Source organism: Gymnoscopelus microlampas, assembly GCF_963454915.1.
Source record: "Gymnoscopelus microlampas genome assembly, chromosome: 20".
Taxonomy (NCBI): Eukaryota; Metazoa; Chordata; class Actinopteri; order Myctophiformes; family Myctophidae; genus Gymnoscopelus; species Gymnoscopelus microlampas.
The window spans coordinates 10228748-10246049 of NC_139957.1; the positions used below are offsets into that span (position 1 = coordinate 10228748).

The 17302-nt window shown below is 43.8% G+C and overlaps 1 protein-coding gene across 1 annotated transcript in view; it reads left to right on the plus strand.

Annotated features, from left to right (window-relative positions):
• Window positions 1-17302, plus strand: part of kif6 (kinesin family member 6) — a 111565-nt gene that overhangs the window by 12690 nt on the left and 81573 nt on the right. Inside the window, exons 5-9 of the mRNA XM_084045761.1 lie at window positions 202-311; window positions 5876-6005; window positions 10427-10633; window positions 11407-11550; window positions 12578-12664. Of these exons, the coding sequence (XP_083901887.1) occupies window positions 202-311; window positions 5876-6005; window positions 10427-10633; window positions 11407-11550; window positions 12578-12664 (678 nt within the window). The remainder of the gene's footprint in view (window positions 1-201; window positions 312-5875; window positions 6006-10426; window positions 10634-11406; window positions 11551-12577; window positions 12665-17302) is intronic.

Sequence of the window (17302 nt, forward strand, 5' to 3'; positions counted from 1 at the left end):
TGTAGTATGATTAAGTAGGGCGTTAATTTACGCTATTTTTGAATAGCCCAAAGTATAAAACAATGGTTATAGCAAAAATGACACAGTATGCGTTCCCGGAATGAATGGGTTAAAATATCCTCGGTGCACATTCAACTGAAGTTGAAGTTGACAAACTACAAAGGTTCGGTTCTAATCTGGTATTCATTGTTTTGTACACAGGACAACAGTATGGTGTACACCACCCACGTTTCCTACCTGGAGATCTACAACGAGCAGGGCTTCGATCTGCTGGACCCCAAACACGAAACCTCTCGCCTGGAAGATCTGCCGTCAGTATTTCTTTTGGGTACACTCGTGTAGATCACTGGTTCTCTTTTCCTTGGCAAGGACTCCCAAAATGATATGTATTTGGCCGCAGACCCCCAAAATGATATGTATTTGGCCGCCATCTGAAAACTTTTGTGCCAGGGACCCCCAGAAGACACGATTATTGTAAAATGAAAAAATCTAAATTCAAAATGTTCCAATACTTTAAAGAAAAGAAGTTCAGAAATAGCAGATGTACAAGCTCGCCGCGCAGCACAAAGTGACGCGCTGTGAGCTTGTATATCTTCTATTTTTGAATGGCCGACATATAAATGGATAACGTGGTTAAAATGATTGTGGTGCTCTATTAACTACTTTTGCTGGGGACCCCCTGGAACCCCCTCAAGAACACCTAGGGGGACCCCGGAACCTCACTTTGAGAACCAATGATGTAGATGCATTTAGTGAATCTAGTGCTTGTCACGCTTTCTCTGAGCTTTTAAAACAATTATTCAGCATCGTCCCGACATCCTTCATACACTTTTTCTCTATTTACTGAAATTAATACTTGGGGGAGAAAAAAAAGGGCATTTATATGTCGCCTTTATCCAAAGCCCTTGGGAGCAATTAGGGGTTCAGTGTCTTGCTCCCAAAATGATATGTATTTGGCCGCAGACCCCCAAAATTATATGTATTTGGCCGCCATCTGAAAACGTTTTGTGCCAGGGACCCCCAGAAGACACGATTATTGTAAAATGAAAAAATCTAAATTCAAAATGTTCCAATACTTTAAAGAAAAGAAGTTCAGAAATAGCAGATGTACAAGCTCGCCGCGCAGCACAAAGTGACGCGCTGTGAGCTTGTATATCTTCTATTTTTGAATGGCCGACATATAAATGGATAACGTGGTTAAAATGATTGTGGTGCTCTATTAACTACTTTTGCTGGGGACCCCCTGGAACCCCCTCAAGAACACCTAGGGGGACCCCGGAACCTCACTTTGAGAACCAATGATGTAGATGCATTTAGTGAATCTAGTGCTTGTCACGCTTTCTCTGAGCTTTTAAAACAATTATTCAGCATCGTCCCGACATCCTTCATACACTTTTTCTCTATTTACTGAAATTAATACTTGGGGGAGAAAAAAAAGGGCATTTATATGTCGCCTTTATCCAAAGCCCTTGGGAGCAATTAGGGGTTCAGTGTCTTGCTCAAGGACACCTTAACACTAACCCAGGGGAAGCCGGGGATCGAACCGGGAACCTTCCGTTTAGCAAGCGGCCGCTCTACGTCCTGACCACTGTCTGACCCTTCTGGAGCAAGGGCAAGTGAGGGGAAGAGAGAAGAACATTTTGGTGAATTATATTCCCTTTACATCTGCTGAAAGATAGAGCATTTGCGGTGCCTCCATTGAATTTCCATTGTTCATCATCAATATATATATTGGAGAATGTGATATATTGATTGATTTAATTTGGACAAATTGTTCGTTTAGGCCTATATAATGGTACTTGGCTGCCTCCCATTGGCCAATGGGAGGCACATTGACCAGTGACTCCAGTGTTCTCAAAAAGACTCCTGGGCTTAGTTTAGCCGTAGTCCCCAAAAGCCATTTATCAAGCTGGCCTAGACGCACTGTGTGGTGAAACATGGAGACTCCACTCCCAGTATTTACCGGGCCACTACACATCTGCCAACTGACATAATGAGCCTATATGAGAGAGAGAGAGAGAGAGAGAGAGAGAGTACTCAACCTGATGGCAGACTAAACCACTAGAGTAGAGAGCTGGGTAGTCATGTGGAAAAGTAGTTTTTCATAGTTGGTCACTTTGTTTTCTCATATCTGTCTACGTCCACCACTGTTGTTTAGTTTATTTCTTCTTGTCTCTGTCTCGTTCCCTGTCTGTCTGTCATCCTTCTTGTTCAGCTCATGATTTATCCTACGTTCACTTGCTATAATGTAATGCACCACTTTGGATATCCAGGCACAAGCCATGATCCATCATTTCTACCCCACACAATTTGGTCCTATATTTTCTTCCTGCACGAGTCCTATTTAACTTACGTTTCTATTTTTTTTCTTTTTTAATGTCACTTCTCTCCTTTCACAGGAGATTCGGCTCAAGGTTTAAGTGCCCACAAATCACAGTCTTCTGTAAATAGACGGTGCCCGCTGTTGACCATGCTGTGGTCACACTTGCTGATTCCAGGAGATGTGGCACTGAAAACCTCTTTCTCTATCTGTCTGCTTCTGCCCCCTCTCTCTTTCTCTCTCTCTTTCCCTCTCTTTCTCGCGCTCTCGTCTATTCACATGTTTTTCACTCTTCTTCTCACCGTCTTCCCATCGGTCATCATACTAACAAACAATTGACGGAAATGACTTAAAACCACGTTCACCCTGCCATCCATATTTTGGGATTGTCATTATAGATTATAATATATCATGTCATTTAATGTCATTATTTATCACATTTTCAAAAACTGAGAAAATAGCAGATCTAACAAGCTTGCAACACAGATATTTCTGCTATTTTTGAAAACAATAAAATATGGCTTAAGTGGTTAAAGTAAACCAAAGTCTTAAATTCTGTTTTGCAAAACATCCATGATGTACTATATATTGTCTGTCCAAAACTGTTACTTTTCAGGATTCAAATTCAAAAAGTAGCAGCAAGCTCAAAACGCGACGCGAAGTGACGCGCCTCGAGCTCGCAGATCTGCTACTTTTGATGCTTTTGTGTGACGCTGTAGTATGATCAAGTAGGGCGTTAATTTATGAAAAAAAAAAACACGAAAGTTAAAACATGGAGATAAGAGGTTTCTGCTCGACCGCGACGATATATACATGCAACCGTCTTGATGTTTCCCCCATTGATAAATGTTGTCGTCTAATTTGTGTTGAGTGGATGTTTTTGAAGTAGTTTTCAGTCCCATCCCTGCCCTGTCAACATGCGTGTTTATGCACAGTTGAAGTTGGGAGGTCTGACTTAATGTATTGCCGCATCAAACCGCATAATATGCCATTCTGCTGCTGGTAACTGGCAATTTGGTTTGTGCCGCCACACAAGTTTCCTTTGGCTACCGTCTGTGTGAAGGGTTTTCCATATCATCGGTTAAGATAAGATCTTTAAATGAGCGAAAAGTCACATTAACTTTACATGGTATATTTTACATACTTTTACAAACAAAAATCACTTAATGCGGTGAGGGCTTAGGCTGTGGGGGAATACGACCCTACTATATAACCATGAAACGGGGACGTAATAGTATACTGTATGTCGTCTCTGTCGGGTGGAAACCTCATGTCCAAAACGTACTTTTCAGGATTCAAATATAAGAAATGGCAAAGATAGCAGATCTACATGCTCGAAACGCGTCGCCTCGCGCCGCGTTTCGAGCTTGCAGATCTGCTACTTTTGATACTTTTGTGTGACGCTGTAGTATGATCAAGTAGGGCGTTAATTTACGAAAAAACACAAAAAATAAAAAATATGGAGATAAGAGTTTTTTGCCCGACAGCACAACGTTGTGCTAAACACAATGACCTACATATTCTTTCCATTCATGCCCAGCACCATTCCAGCTAGTTGATTTAACCCTGAAAGTGTACAAATTAACCCTTTGGTTCTATTTTCTATACTTTCATAGTTAAATGAACACACCAAATTTTACTCTGTACGTCACTTGTTGACATAATCCTGTAGCTATACTGTCACTTTGGCATTGCCATTGTTCCAAGGGCATTGTATGACACGACCGTTGGCCACCGATCCCAGCGGTCCCTTCATCCATCTCTGCTTAACATCGTTTGATGTGGCAGTGACTTTTGTTTTGTTTTATTTTCAGAAGTAAGCCCTGTCTATTATCACATTATGATCCCCCAGGGAGATAAAGCACAATGTGTCAAGTCCAAGTCCCCTCCCCCCTCCCCCTGGCTCGCTTGTTTGTTTGAAACTGGAAGTGATCCTGGACAGTCGGCTGCCCTTCAAGGCACACATTGCAACGGGCACTCTACTCCTGTTTGCTTGCACTTAACCCATTCAATCCGGTAACACATTGACCTACTACTGTGTCAGACTCATTTTAGATTTTTAGCTATAACCATTATTTTATACTTTGGGCTATTAAAAAATAGCAGATATGCAAGCTCTTTTCAAGCGAATATTTTTAACAGTTTTTCTGGGGGAAAAACGTATGTTACTATAATATCAGTGGTTCTCAAACTTTTTTCAAAGATTTGAGTTTAAAATGTATCTATATATCCAAAGATTTGCACACATTGTCACGATTTTGAGCTTGTATATCAAAGACATCTAAAATTACACAGATGCGTTCCCAGATTGAATGGATTAACAACATCAAAAAGATCAGACCCTTCCTCAACCAAGGAGTCTGGCCAGCTCCTTTATCCATGCCTCAGTCATTTCCAGGCTTGACTATGCACTGCCACTCCCTCCTTGCTGGTCTGCCAACATGTTCTCTCAAACTGATCCAGAATGCTGCAGCACACCTCTGGTATTCAGCCTCCCTCGTGTGTCTGCTCTGCTGGGCTCACTCCACTGGCTCCTGGTTGCTGCTCGCATCCAATTTAAAATCCTGGTGATGACCTACAGTACAAGGGCATGTCCCCCCCCCTACCTGTAGTGTATGATCCAGCCTTACAGCCCTTGCCGCACACTTTGATCAGCAATCACAGTGACGTCTACTGTACAGTACTTCTGTCCCTGCCGTCCCACATAAACCCTGGCCACCTCTTGGCTCCCAAGCTGTGGGATGACCTCCCCACTCAGTCAGGACCACAAACTCCACTCTCCTTCTGTATGCCGCAGGCTTAAAACTCACCTCTTCAGACGTACCTCACCCCCTTAACCATTTAAGACCGGGAAAGCGTCTGTGTCATTTTAGAGTTCTTTGGCTATTCAAAAATAGCAGATATACAAGCTCAAGAACACTTGTAACTCAAATCTTTGCTTCTGGGGGGGGTCATTGGAACAAAATATTTTGAGATTGGGGTCCGCGGCCAAATACATATCATTTTGGGGGTCCTTGAAAAGGTTTGAGAACCACTGATATTATTATAGCAACATTAGAGTTTTTAAAGGAACGTTAGGATTTAGAAGACATTTGTAGAATCCCCAGAAGCAAAGATTTGAGTTAAAAATGTTCGCTTAAAAAATATAGATATATTCAAAGATTTGCAAACATGTTCATACATGTTCATTTTTTTTAAATAGCAGATCTACAAGCTCATTACCTATACTCAGTGTTGTGCTATGAGCTTGCAGATCTGCTATTTTTGAATAGCCAAAGAAATAAAAAAATTACACAGATGCGTACCTGGTCTTGGGTTAATTATTTGCATCTGTACTTGTTGCCTATTTACATAGAAGCTAGTAAGGCTAGTCAGATGTACTGTATGTTGTTTACGTGTTCACTTTGTAAGTCGCTCTGGATAAGAAATTCTGCAAAATGGTTATTGTTAATTGAATTAACTCAATGTTACTGTATATGTAAGAGTTAATTTATGTCCCTATTTGCTTTAAAATCCTGACATACTATTTTTTTCACTATGATGTCTCTTTTCCAGCAAGGTGACAATTATGGAGGATCCAGACCAGAATATCCACCTCAAGAATCTGTCCCTTCAGCAGTCAGCCAATGAGGAGGAGGCTCTCAACTTACTCTTCCTGGGCGATACCAATCGTATGATTGCAGAAGTAAGGCTACTCCGTGCTTTTCCAGCAATCAAACTCTGAGTTTTAGTTCAACCCATTTAGACCTGAGGCCGATTCTAAAAACACCTTCTAAAAACAGTTTATATATATTGTTGCTGTTGGGCAGAAACCATCTCCATATTATAACCTTTTGTGTTTTTTCGTATTTTGGAATTTGAATCCTGAAAAGTAACAGTTTTGGACATATGAGGTTTCCACCCTAAAGAGACGATATATATCTTTATATAGCAAAATCAAAAATTACACTGATGCTTTCCCGGATTGAATGGATTAAAGAGTTGAATCCCATAACAATCTTCATAGTAGTAATATACACTGTATGATCCTGAATGTTGGGAATGGGAAACGGGTCCATTTGGTTCCATTTATTTGTACACTCTCAGAGTTAAACTATGCACTAATATGCACTGGTATGCTGAATATGTATGACCACCTCTAAAAGTAACTACAGTAACATACTGTTGGGGTTAAGTAAGGGTTTTCTTTGTACCCTACAGTAGAAACCCAGCATGCACTCCAAAGGCTACCTTATGACAGTTCTATAATATTATTTTGGTGCCCCTGTGGTCTCTTTTTTTTTTCACCACACTTTTTCCTCTGTAAAACGCAGCATTCCCTCTGTAATTTCTGTTTATGTTGTGGTGGCTCTTTTCTATGCTCAGACACCCAGACTCCCCAACCCGATGAGACAGCTGTGGTGCGTCAGTCCGGTGCACTCGGTGCAACCTGAGGTTTTGGCACAAAGCGCTGACCTCACCTTGTTTACTTTTGTTGATGATAGTCGGTTTTATTTGTAAGTAAATAACACACGGCAAAAGTGAACGGAGTCATCGGGTTTGAATCAGTGGTAGGCCCCTTTTTCAGTTTTTGGACCGACATTTCAGATTCGTTTTATTTGATGTGGCCAAGTTGATCCCGCATGCAAATAAAGCTGAAATAGATTTGGTGTCCCAGTTGGAGTTTTTACCACTTTAAGAGATGAGGGATTTGTGTGCAGTACCCTTTGTCTAACAAGCAACTAATCTAATAATCGACTTTGCTTAACTCCTTTGTTTAAGACAATGTTATGTTGTCTTTCCAATTTACACACACACACACACACACACACACACACACACACACACACACACACACACACACACACACACACACACACACACACACACACACACACACACACACACACACACACACACACACACACTCACCCAGTGTGCAATGCTTAATAGCCTGGGGGAATATTTCATTGGAAAACACATTCTTGTTTGTTATAGTAGACCGTTGATCAAAATGGTCAGAGGAGGCTGCGCAGTTCTGCAGGGAGCCGATCAACGACCCAAATCGTTTGTCCATAACAGTCCACCCACACAGGGACTGCTGTTGGCGTCCTCCTTGGGACTCACTCCTTCACATGAGGGTCTCCCTTGAGCTTTGAGCAAACAAAGAACCCATCAACATCAGCCGTTTATCAACGCCAGAATATTCCCCAGAACACTTGTACTCACCATAAGGTTCACAGAATCAGTTCCTTTCTTCTCTTTGCTCGCAGCCATGTGGACAAAAGATGACACATACTGTATGTTCACGCCACGCTCCAAACCATGAGCTCATCAGGCGTCGGGGAGACTTTTAGTGGCTTCCCTTGCTGTTTTATGGGACAGGAAATAAGATGCACTTTCTGAAACCTTCTCAACCTTCCCTCAACTTTTCAGCAGGAAACATTTCCTCTCATCTGGATTTCTTTTTCTGTCCGTCTCTTCTTCCTGTCCATTGCTCACCTCTGCTCAGCCCACATGTTAAAGCCTCATTTATGCTCCGTGGTACGACGGTGTCAGGCGTCAAAAATAACAGCTCAAGGTTTTTAGGTCTGGTTTTTCATTATGAATCGGGCTTAAGACCCCCCTCCCCTACACCGGTTCTCTATGCCAGTGGTTCTCAAAGTGGTACTTGAGGGTGTTCCAGGGGTCCCCAGCAAAATGTGTTAACACGGCATCACAATCATTTGAACCACTTTATCCATTAATACGTTGGCTATTCAAAAACAGCAGATATGCAAGCTATTTTTGAGCATTTTGGGAAAATCTTGAAAGAATTTGAATTTTTGAATTCTTTAACACAAATCTGTTCTTCTGGGGGTCCCTGGCACAAAACATCTTCAGATAGCCTATATCAATTTGGGGGTCCTTGACTCGAAAGGCACACACTGCTCTACGTCCACATCTCCCTCCTTAACTCACCCCGAGACTTATTGGAGAACGGGGGAGTGCGCAGCACCGCAGGTGGTCCGAATGCCCCCCCACAGACTTGAATCAACGATCTCTCCGGGTTATGGGGGTTTGTAGACCCATGCAGACCCCTCTGTCAGGACCGTGCTGACTCACTGCGGTCAGTCACTGTGTGTGGTCAGTGCACGGCCGCTGTGGGGTCAGCATGTGTTCCACAGAGGTCAGGAAGCAGCTCCAGTGAGGTCATGTTTTTTGCGGCGATGTCGTAAACCGAGAGGAGAGATGAGGGTTCTCAAAGTGGGGTGCGGGGACCCCTAGGGGTCCTTTTTATGGCAGTGGTTCTCAAAAAAAATCTTGAAAGTGTTTGCGGTCCGTGTGCATCGTCAGAGCATGTTTGTTTTGATGATCAATCAATCGATTGTGTTCTAGCTTTAAGCTTGTATCAATGGAACCAACGTAGTGCAGGCCTACTTTAAAGTTCCCTTTTCACAATGAAAACGAAATTTTCAAGCTTTTAAAGGAAAAATCCCATATCAACTTTTTTCCATAAATTTTTTTTATGTAGTATTTTCAATAACATATTTGGGGATCCACTTGCAATACCTTTGCCCCGGCCCACAGGTTAGGAGCCAGTTCCTTAGAGGGTTCCCGGGGGTCCCCAGCTAAATTATTGATGGTTACGTGCTGCGTACTGAATGGACCCTTACAGGTCTGTAACTCTGAGAGTGTACAAATGGAACCAAAATGGTCCCTTACATGTCCCTTTGGTTGCATTTGTACACTCTGAGAGTTAATATTAAACGTTATAAGTTGTCATACATAATTATAAACATTTATAACGAGTGTTATAATGCCTTATAAGTGCATTATAATGCGTTATAAATGTGATTATAATGCATTATAAACGCAACCTTTAAGTAAAGTGTTACCCAACCATTAATACTATTATATAACTGATCCTTCTAGAGGCCTCCTAAAGACATCTAAAGGCGCCATCGCTCTGCTTTAAGGGATACCCTGAGGAGCAAGGAGTGAAGAAAGATATGACATGGGCCAGTTGAGATATAGCAAAGGATCTGTCGTGGAGTTGGCGTAACCTTGACAAACAAGTGTTGGCATTTTTACCGCGACCATAAGTCAGGGTCAGAGCACCTTTGAAAAGCCATGAGAAGGAATGTGTGTGATCTTCAAATCATGACAGCCGGGACCCAGTGAGTCATGTCTATATCTCAAATCAGTGGTCGTAGACCTTTCTACCAATGAAGGAAAAAAAAATACCTCAAAAGCTAATTAAAGGCAAAGTCTAGTCTATTATCAAGGCCCCAACATTTCTGTACTAATTAAAAGCTGTGAGTATTTATACTCCCAATGTCTTCAACCCAAGTGCATACAGCTGCAGTACTAACGAAAACAAAATTGAGAGATAAACAACGTGCTTCTGACTGTCCATCTCCTGTATGTATCGTCTCTGTCTGGTGGAAACCCCATATGTCCAGGATTCAAATTCTAAAATAGCAAAAGTAGCAGATCTACATGAGCTCAAAACGCGTCGCTTTTGCGCCGCGTTTCGAGCTTGCGTATCTGCTACTTTTGATATGTGTGACGCTGTAGTGTGGTCAAGTAGAGCGTTAATTTACGAAAACACAAAAAGTTAGAATATGGAGATAGGAGGTTTCTGCCAGACAGCGACGATATTATCGCAGCATCGGCAATGCTCTCGCAGTGACCCATCTTCTACCAGTTAATAGAACCCTTTCTGTCTGAGGATGAGTCAAATTCTATTTCTGTCTCCTGCTGGCTTCTCCTGTGTCTGTGAACATCTTGAACATCAACCTCAGCTATTGTCAGGCGGCCACCATATGTATACAACTCGTCGCTCAACACATGCCTTTGATCTTCGTACCCAGTCAGAATAAAGTAATACAAATGAAAAGAAGCATTTTTTTCCTGTCGTTGTTGGGATGCGGAAAGTCCCTGAAGGATAAAAGAAAATGATTCACTTTTACTTTTGGCTGTCCACCATACAGTAAAAAACCTAATTTAACTCGGACGAGTGTACAAAATGGACCATTCTGGGTCCATTTGGTTCCATTTGCACACTCGTCTGAGTTAAATGAACTGTGCAATCTACTTGGTTACTTTACACCCCCCCCCCTTCTCTTCCTCGTATTCCCTCAGACCCCCATGAACCAGGCGTCCACGCGCTCCCACTGTATCTTCACCGTGCACTTGTGCGGCCGTGAGCCGGGCTCTGCCACCGTGCGGCGCTCCAAGCTCCACCTGGTGGACCTGGCCGGCTCGGAGAGGGTCGGCAAGGCTGGCGTGGGCGGGCACCAGTTCACTGAGGGGAAGTACATCAACCTCTCTCTACATTACCTGGAACAGGTTAGACACCACATGGTTCCTCAAACCTTTCATAGCTCGAGACCCCAAGAGAGAAATTTGTTAAGATATCTATCACGTAGGCTTTGGTTTTTATAAGCATTTACCCTGTATTTTATTGTTTTCAAGATATGTAAAATTATACCAAGTAAGTACTGTAATTAAATGAATCAGTCTGATGGGGACAAGCCCTGCGACACAGTTTAGTTAGTGTCTGTAGGTGTATTAATATTGATTAACGGTGTAATAATGATGTTGTAGCGCGTTGCACAGTCTTCCAGACATTTAATTTCTCCAGGTCAGGTATTCCATGCCACCGGTGATGGAAGAAGTACTTGTACTTAGTAAAAGTATCAAAACAGCAATGTACAAACATTACAGTATAGCAATGTAGGAAATAGAAGATCTACAAAGCTCATAAAGGCAATACTTTTCATAATTTTCAAGTAGCCGAAGTATATAAAAAGCCTGAAGTGGTTAATGGTATATTTTGTTATAATAATCTAAATATGCAAAGTAACTAGTAACTAAAGATCTCAAATGATTATAGTGGAGTAAAAAGTACAATATTTGCCTCTGAGATGTAGTGGAGTAGAAGTAAAACTATTGACATTTGGAAATTCTCCAGTAAAGTAAAAATACCCTAAAGTATACTTAAGTACAGTACTTGAGTAAATGTGCTTAGTTACTTTCCACCACTGCCTGGCACCGTGTCTTTTCAGCATCTTTCGTTTACACGTCACCTCTCTTCCATTCTCCCCCTTGTGCTTGGCAAGGTGATTATAGCCTTGTCAGAGAGGAACCGCTCCCATATCCCCTACAGGAACTCCATGATGACCTCTGTGCTGAGGGACAGCTTGGGGGGGAACTGCATGACCACCATGGTCGCGACCGTCTCCGCGGACAAGAGGAACCTCGATGTGAGGATGGGCCACCGTATACAGGCGCCTCATCAGGCCATAATGCTCACAAACAAACACTCACTGAAGCATGGAGAAGCAAGGCTACCCCAAGCACAGTTAACCACTGAGAGCCTTGGTTCAGGGGTCTTCAACAGGGGGGTCCAGGACCCCTAGGGGGCCCTCAGAGTTACTACAGGGGGGCCGCCAAATCTTTGTGCGATATGAACCCTTTTTCTTTATTTTTTTTACATTAACCAGTTGAACCCTAGCATCCCTAGTCTGAGGGGAACATTAGCGTTGTGAGCTTGTAGATCGGCTATTTTCGGCAAAGAGGTTTGGTGTTGGGGGGGGGGGGGGGGGGGGGGGGCGGGGGAAAGCAGACCAAGTACAAGTTTTCCAAGTATTTAGGGTGTAAGTGGTTAATTGTCTGAAAATACACATTAACATGAATCCAACGCAACGCTACACATTGATAGTTGCTGTCAAACACGTCTATTAAATCTATCTATTAAATCTATGAAAAGGTTTAATCTGCAACACAATTTTATACAATATGTAGTGCTTTATCTCTCTCTCAGCTAAGGGGTCCTTGTCCTTGACGTTGAAGACCCCTAGTAGATAGCTATTTTTTTGAAAATAGTAGATAGCTATTTTTGAAAATTAGTTCAAAAAATAGAATTTTCGTCTCAAAATGGGGACGACAGGGTTGAACACAGCTCCATTTTCCCATTAGCAGATTCAGTTTCAGTCACCCATGACCATATAAAATGTAGGAGGGGTTATGTACTTACAGATGCAGAAACGAGGCACATTGAAAGTGCTGCAAACCACGTCCTGAACCTCAGAATATAAAGTTACACTGTGATGAATGAATTAACAGTTAAATGGGGAAATACTGTAATTTTTCTATAGAGCTGCCCAAAATCAACTAATGCTTGCTTTATTAATTAACACGTTAATATAAAAAACACATTTATTAAAGTGGGCGTTAAAGGTCCATTCAGTCTCACCCTAATGATGACATACTGTACTGTCCTACCCTCAGGAATCCATCTCTACGTGTCGTTTTGCCCAGAGAGTAGCTCTCATCAAGAATGAGGCATTACTGAATGAGGAGCTGGATCCTGCACTGGTGAGACGGCCAGACACGCACGCGCACACACACACACACACACACACACATACACACACACACACACACACACACACACACACACACACACACACACACACACACACACACACACACACACACACACACACACACACACACACACACACACACACACACAGCACTTTGCTACCAGTGCCATAGCTTGAACCACACCGTCACACCACAAAGGCATGACTTAATGGGGCCGACACGCTATGGCCAGACCCCTCCACGCAGCTTCCAAACCCTAAAATTGATCAGTGAATAATTTGCAGGGAGGATCCATCTGCTAACTGCAGCCATAAGTGCAATCCACCATGTCCTTGAGTGTCCTCACTGGACTTCCAGGACCAAATCACTTTTTCCAGCGTCAGACAATCATTTGGGGAAGACAGTGTTTTTTTTGGGGTCTTTTTTTTCCACCTCCTGCACGTGGATGGCTTGGTATTTAGATAGCTCGATGGGCCTGTTTGCATTCTCTCTCTCCTCTTGTTTACATACCCCTGCCTCTGTTATGGCATATTTTACCCCAGTATACCTCAGTCAGTGCTTCTCTCTGCGGCGTGTCCAGCTGGATACCGGTGTGTGTGTGTGTGTGTGTGTGTGTGTGTGTGTGTGTATATGTCTAGACACGCATACACGTAAGCTACACGGATAGATGCACACCTCTTCAAACTCACTCCAACGCGGTGACATGAGGACACAAAGCACCTCTTCACTTTACATTCCCTCTTTTGCTCTCTCTCTCCCGCTCTCTCTCTCTCTTGCCTATTTATCATACCTGACGCACCTGCTACTGTTGTCTTTTCATTGGGTATTTTGTTATCTTAGATACCAATGGACCGGGAAAGACAGGAAAAGATAAGGGGACAAAATGACGTGCAACAAAAGGTGTGCGCCAGACGCAAACCGAAACCATAATTTGACAGTAGCGGTCGCGGGCCTTATCCCGCCGACCCAGTGGGATGCCCAATATCTCTCTTTGACTCTTCCTTACTTCCCCTGGGAAAGTATGCTGGGAAACAGAGACCTGGCGGTTGGTGTTTGGGCCCCCTTTGTCCCCTGGGAGATAATACGGTAGTAGTAGTAAGTAAGTCATCACCATTATACCCCTTCCTTCCCCCTCCTGCCAGGATCTGCCTGGGGATCAGCTGTTACTGTATTACTGCACAGGGGTTTGGCTGGCCACTTGCAAACCCTGCAGAGGTATTTTTAAGAGAGTCTGCGGCCGGCCCAGTAATTGTGCCGGTGTCTGGCTGTTCCCAATTGGGTCCGGCCCGGTTACAGCTTCGGGCAAACCCGGCTCCACGGGCAAGCTCCTTGACTCTGTTTATGGCTTTTCGGTAGTGTTTCATTTTTTTTTTCTCCTTATTTTCTCTCTGTCTTTCTCTCCCTCTCTCTCTCTGTCTTGCAAAAAAAACAGAATGAATGCAGCGGTAGAGTTTGCAGAATCAGTTGAGATCATTCATCATGGTCTGAGGGGGGGTGACACTCAAACTCTCGTTTTGGCCCCTCTGTGTAAGAAGGCACGCTGTCTACTGGGATTGACCTGCTCTGTTTTACCTCAACAGTCTGAGGGGAGTTCCTTTTTTGGTACCTATACTGTAGACCAGTGGTTCTCAAAGTCCAGGGTTCCTTGAAGGGCTTCCAAATGGACTCTTACAGGTCTGTAACTGTGAGAGCATACAAACGGAACCAAATGGACCCTTACGGGTCCATTTGGTTCCGTTTGTACACTCTCAGAGTTATGGGGGTCCTTGAAATAAAAACGTTTGAGAACCACTGCTGTAGACTGTATAGGCTAGAATATATGCATGTCCCCCGTGCAAAGTCCTTTAACCATTCAGTTGAAAACGGGGGGAAGAATAAGGTTGTGTAAGATAGCAGAGATTCCTTGCAAGAAGTCAGCGACGGATCACCGAACCATATTAGGTCGGTTACCGTCCTCCAACAGAAGCGAGGCCAATGTTAATCCTCCACAGAGACTGGACTAATCCTGGTTCCCCCGGTCATGGGAGGAGAGAGAGAGAGAGAGTCAGCACTAGTCTTGTCTGCCAAGGCACTTCCACCACCTTCGCCATGCCGTTTATATCTGCCTACGCCTCCGGCCAAGCGGGACTAGGTTGGAAATTGCCTAGACTGTGTTGTTGCGCCAGGGATCGCTTCAGGGTTGTTCGAGTTGAGCTGAGGTGCCCGTCAAAACAGTTTTCCGTAATACCACACACCCACCACAGGGGTTAATGATAGTTGATCTCATGGTGTTGTTGGTGGTGTTGTTGTGCACTTCAGCAGACGGGAACAGCGGGCTGTGTGACCCTGTGCGACCTGTACAACCCCCCCCCCCCCCATGCCAACACACACACACACACACACACACACACACACACACACACACACACACACACACACACACTAACGTTGTCCTGTCTAAAGGAGACAGGCCTGATTAGTGCATACCTGTGAGTCAAACAGAAGCCCGTTTTCTAGCCTGCCAGAGAGACGTGTTTGGGAAGTGGGTGTGAAAATTCCTGCGGTCGGTCGCGCTCCATACGTCCCAGGCCTCTCTCCCTCCCTCCCTCCCTGACTTCCCCTGTCTCGTCAGAGCGGCTCGCTGTGGAAACGGGGCTGAGGTGAGGGGAAGCCGGCACCGCTCGTTACTGTAGCGGCGGGTAGGTCCAGTTACTCACCAAGAGCGCTCGTCGCCCTCGGCTGTCCACAAAATGAATGCCGTGCACAGAACGCACAGCCCATGTGTTCCTGTTTTGTTGTGGGCGAGAAAAAGGGCCTACGTTTTTGGGTGCAGCAGCAGCAAAAAAACATGTCTCCTTCATAAAACAAGGGGCCCCGTAATAGCACCTTGTTTGTGAGTGGTCTGCAATATAATACACGTATTTGAAGTTTCACATGCAGAGTTTGCAGATTACTGTAGTTTGTGTGTGTGTGTGTGTGTGTGTGTGTGTGTGTGTTTTTGTATGTATGTGTGTGGACAATATTTCTGCACGGGGAGGTTATCTGCTCAAAAAACTAAAAAAAAGAAACATACAGACCCATATAGTCTCTGTCGGGTGGAAACCTCATATGTCCAAAACTGTTACTTTTCAGGATACAAATTCAAAAAGTATCAAAAGTAGCAGATCTACAAGCTCAAAACGCGTCGCTTCGCACCACGTTTCGAGCTTGTGGATCTGCTACTTTTGATGCTTTTGTGTGACACTGTAATATGATCAAGTAGGGCGTTGATTTACGAAAGTTAGAATATGGAGAGGAGGTTTCTGCCCGACAGCGACGATTTAGTACACACCTTTTCAAGTTCACAGAGCCAATAGTTGTGCTCTAAAGTCTTCTTTGCTGTCAGCCACAACCGACTGAGAGACATACAGAGTAAACAGAAAAAAAAGAGATAATGAAAGGCAGCGTGAGTGTGAGTTTGCATCTAGAATGTCTTTGCTTGGTCTTTGGCATTATCATTACTGTCTTTAACTTTTTTATCTGCTAGCAAAGGCCACCGTGGCAAACAAACATACTACAGGCCACCGTGATACCATTCAAGCGGCAGTGCGTCCCGCTGACCCCCCCCCCCCCCCCCCCCCCCGACCTGGCATTCCAGAAAATTAGCTGACATCATCAGTCACATGGCCTGAGTCAGGTTTTATTCAGAGCGTTCGGTAGCCAGCTGTGGTGCTGTGGTACCAGCGTGGGCTCGGCGCGCCGAAATAGACTGCGACCGAGTCCGCCGACCAGTGACTGGCGGTCAGCCTTTGAGGACACAGCTGGGTGTATTACATCAGGCCATGGGTGTGTTGGTTCCAAAAAAGAGATACAGGGAGCGGCCATGGTGAGGGATGGTCAAATATGATATTCGGTGTCATAAAATATGATACAGGGTGGATTAGCTTTAGAAATGTGGCTTCTGCCCAAAAACCACACAGCCAGGACTGTTTCTTCTCAAAGCCCTACTGGGTTTATGATGTCTGACTACTGGTGTTTGCCAGAAGTGTCGCGGCATTGCTGAGTTGGTTCACTTGGTCTGACCTTTCACCCGGGTCAAACTTCAGTGACCCTTGCCTCCCTAGCAACTTTGTGTCAGTGACTCTGTCACTTAGTTGTCATGTTCTGTTGTGTTTGTCTAATGTCTACTGCCACTGAGACTGTTCTAGTCTCACAGTCTGCCTTGGGATTGTTTGGGTTCACTTGGGTCTTGTAGAGATGGATAACAGGATATTTTGTCCAAGAGAAAAGTGTCACATGAGAGAAAAATAATATACCGTATGTCATTGTCTGCTCAGCCATATACTGTACAGTACATTAACAGACCGTTTTCCCGCTAGTGGATACATTTTTAGACTTCATGTTTGTTTACATTTGTCCAAAGTTATTAAAATGTTGCCAGACTTACCTGAATAATTGGGTCGGTGTTGGCCAAACATAATTGCACCGTTTGCCAACCATAACTGCACCATTAATAACTCACAGACATTTGAACATTTGTTCAGAAAATCTCTTTTTGAGACTTTTCAAATCAGCATGTGCTTTTAATGCATTAATACGCAACGATAATGTAACTTAGACAAAAATAACCACACAATAAGGTTCACTGTGTTGGGTTAGCTATCGCAA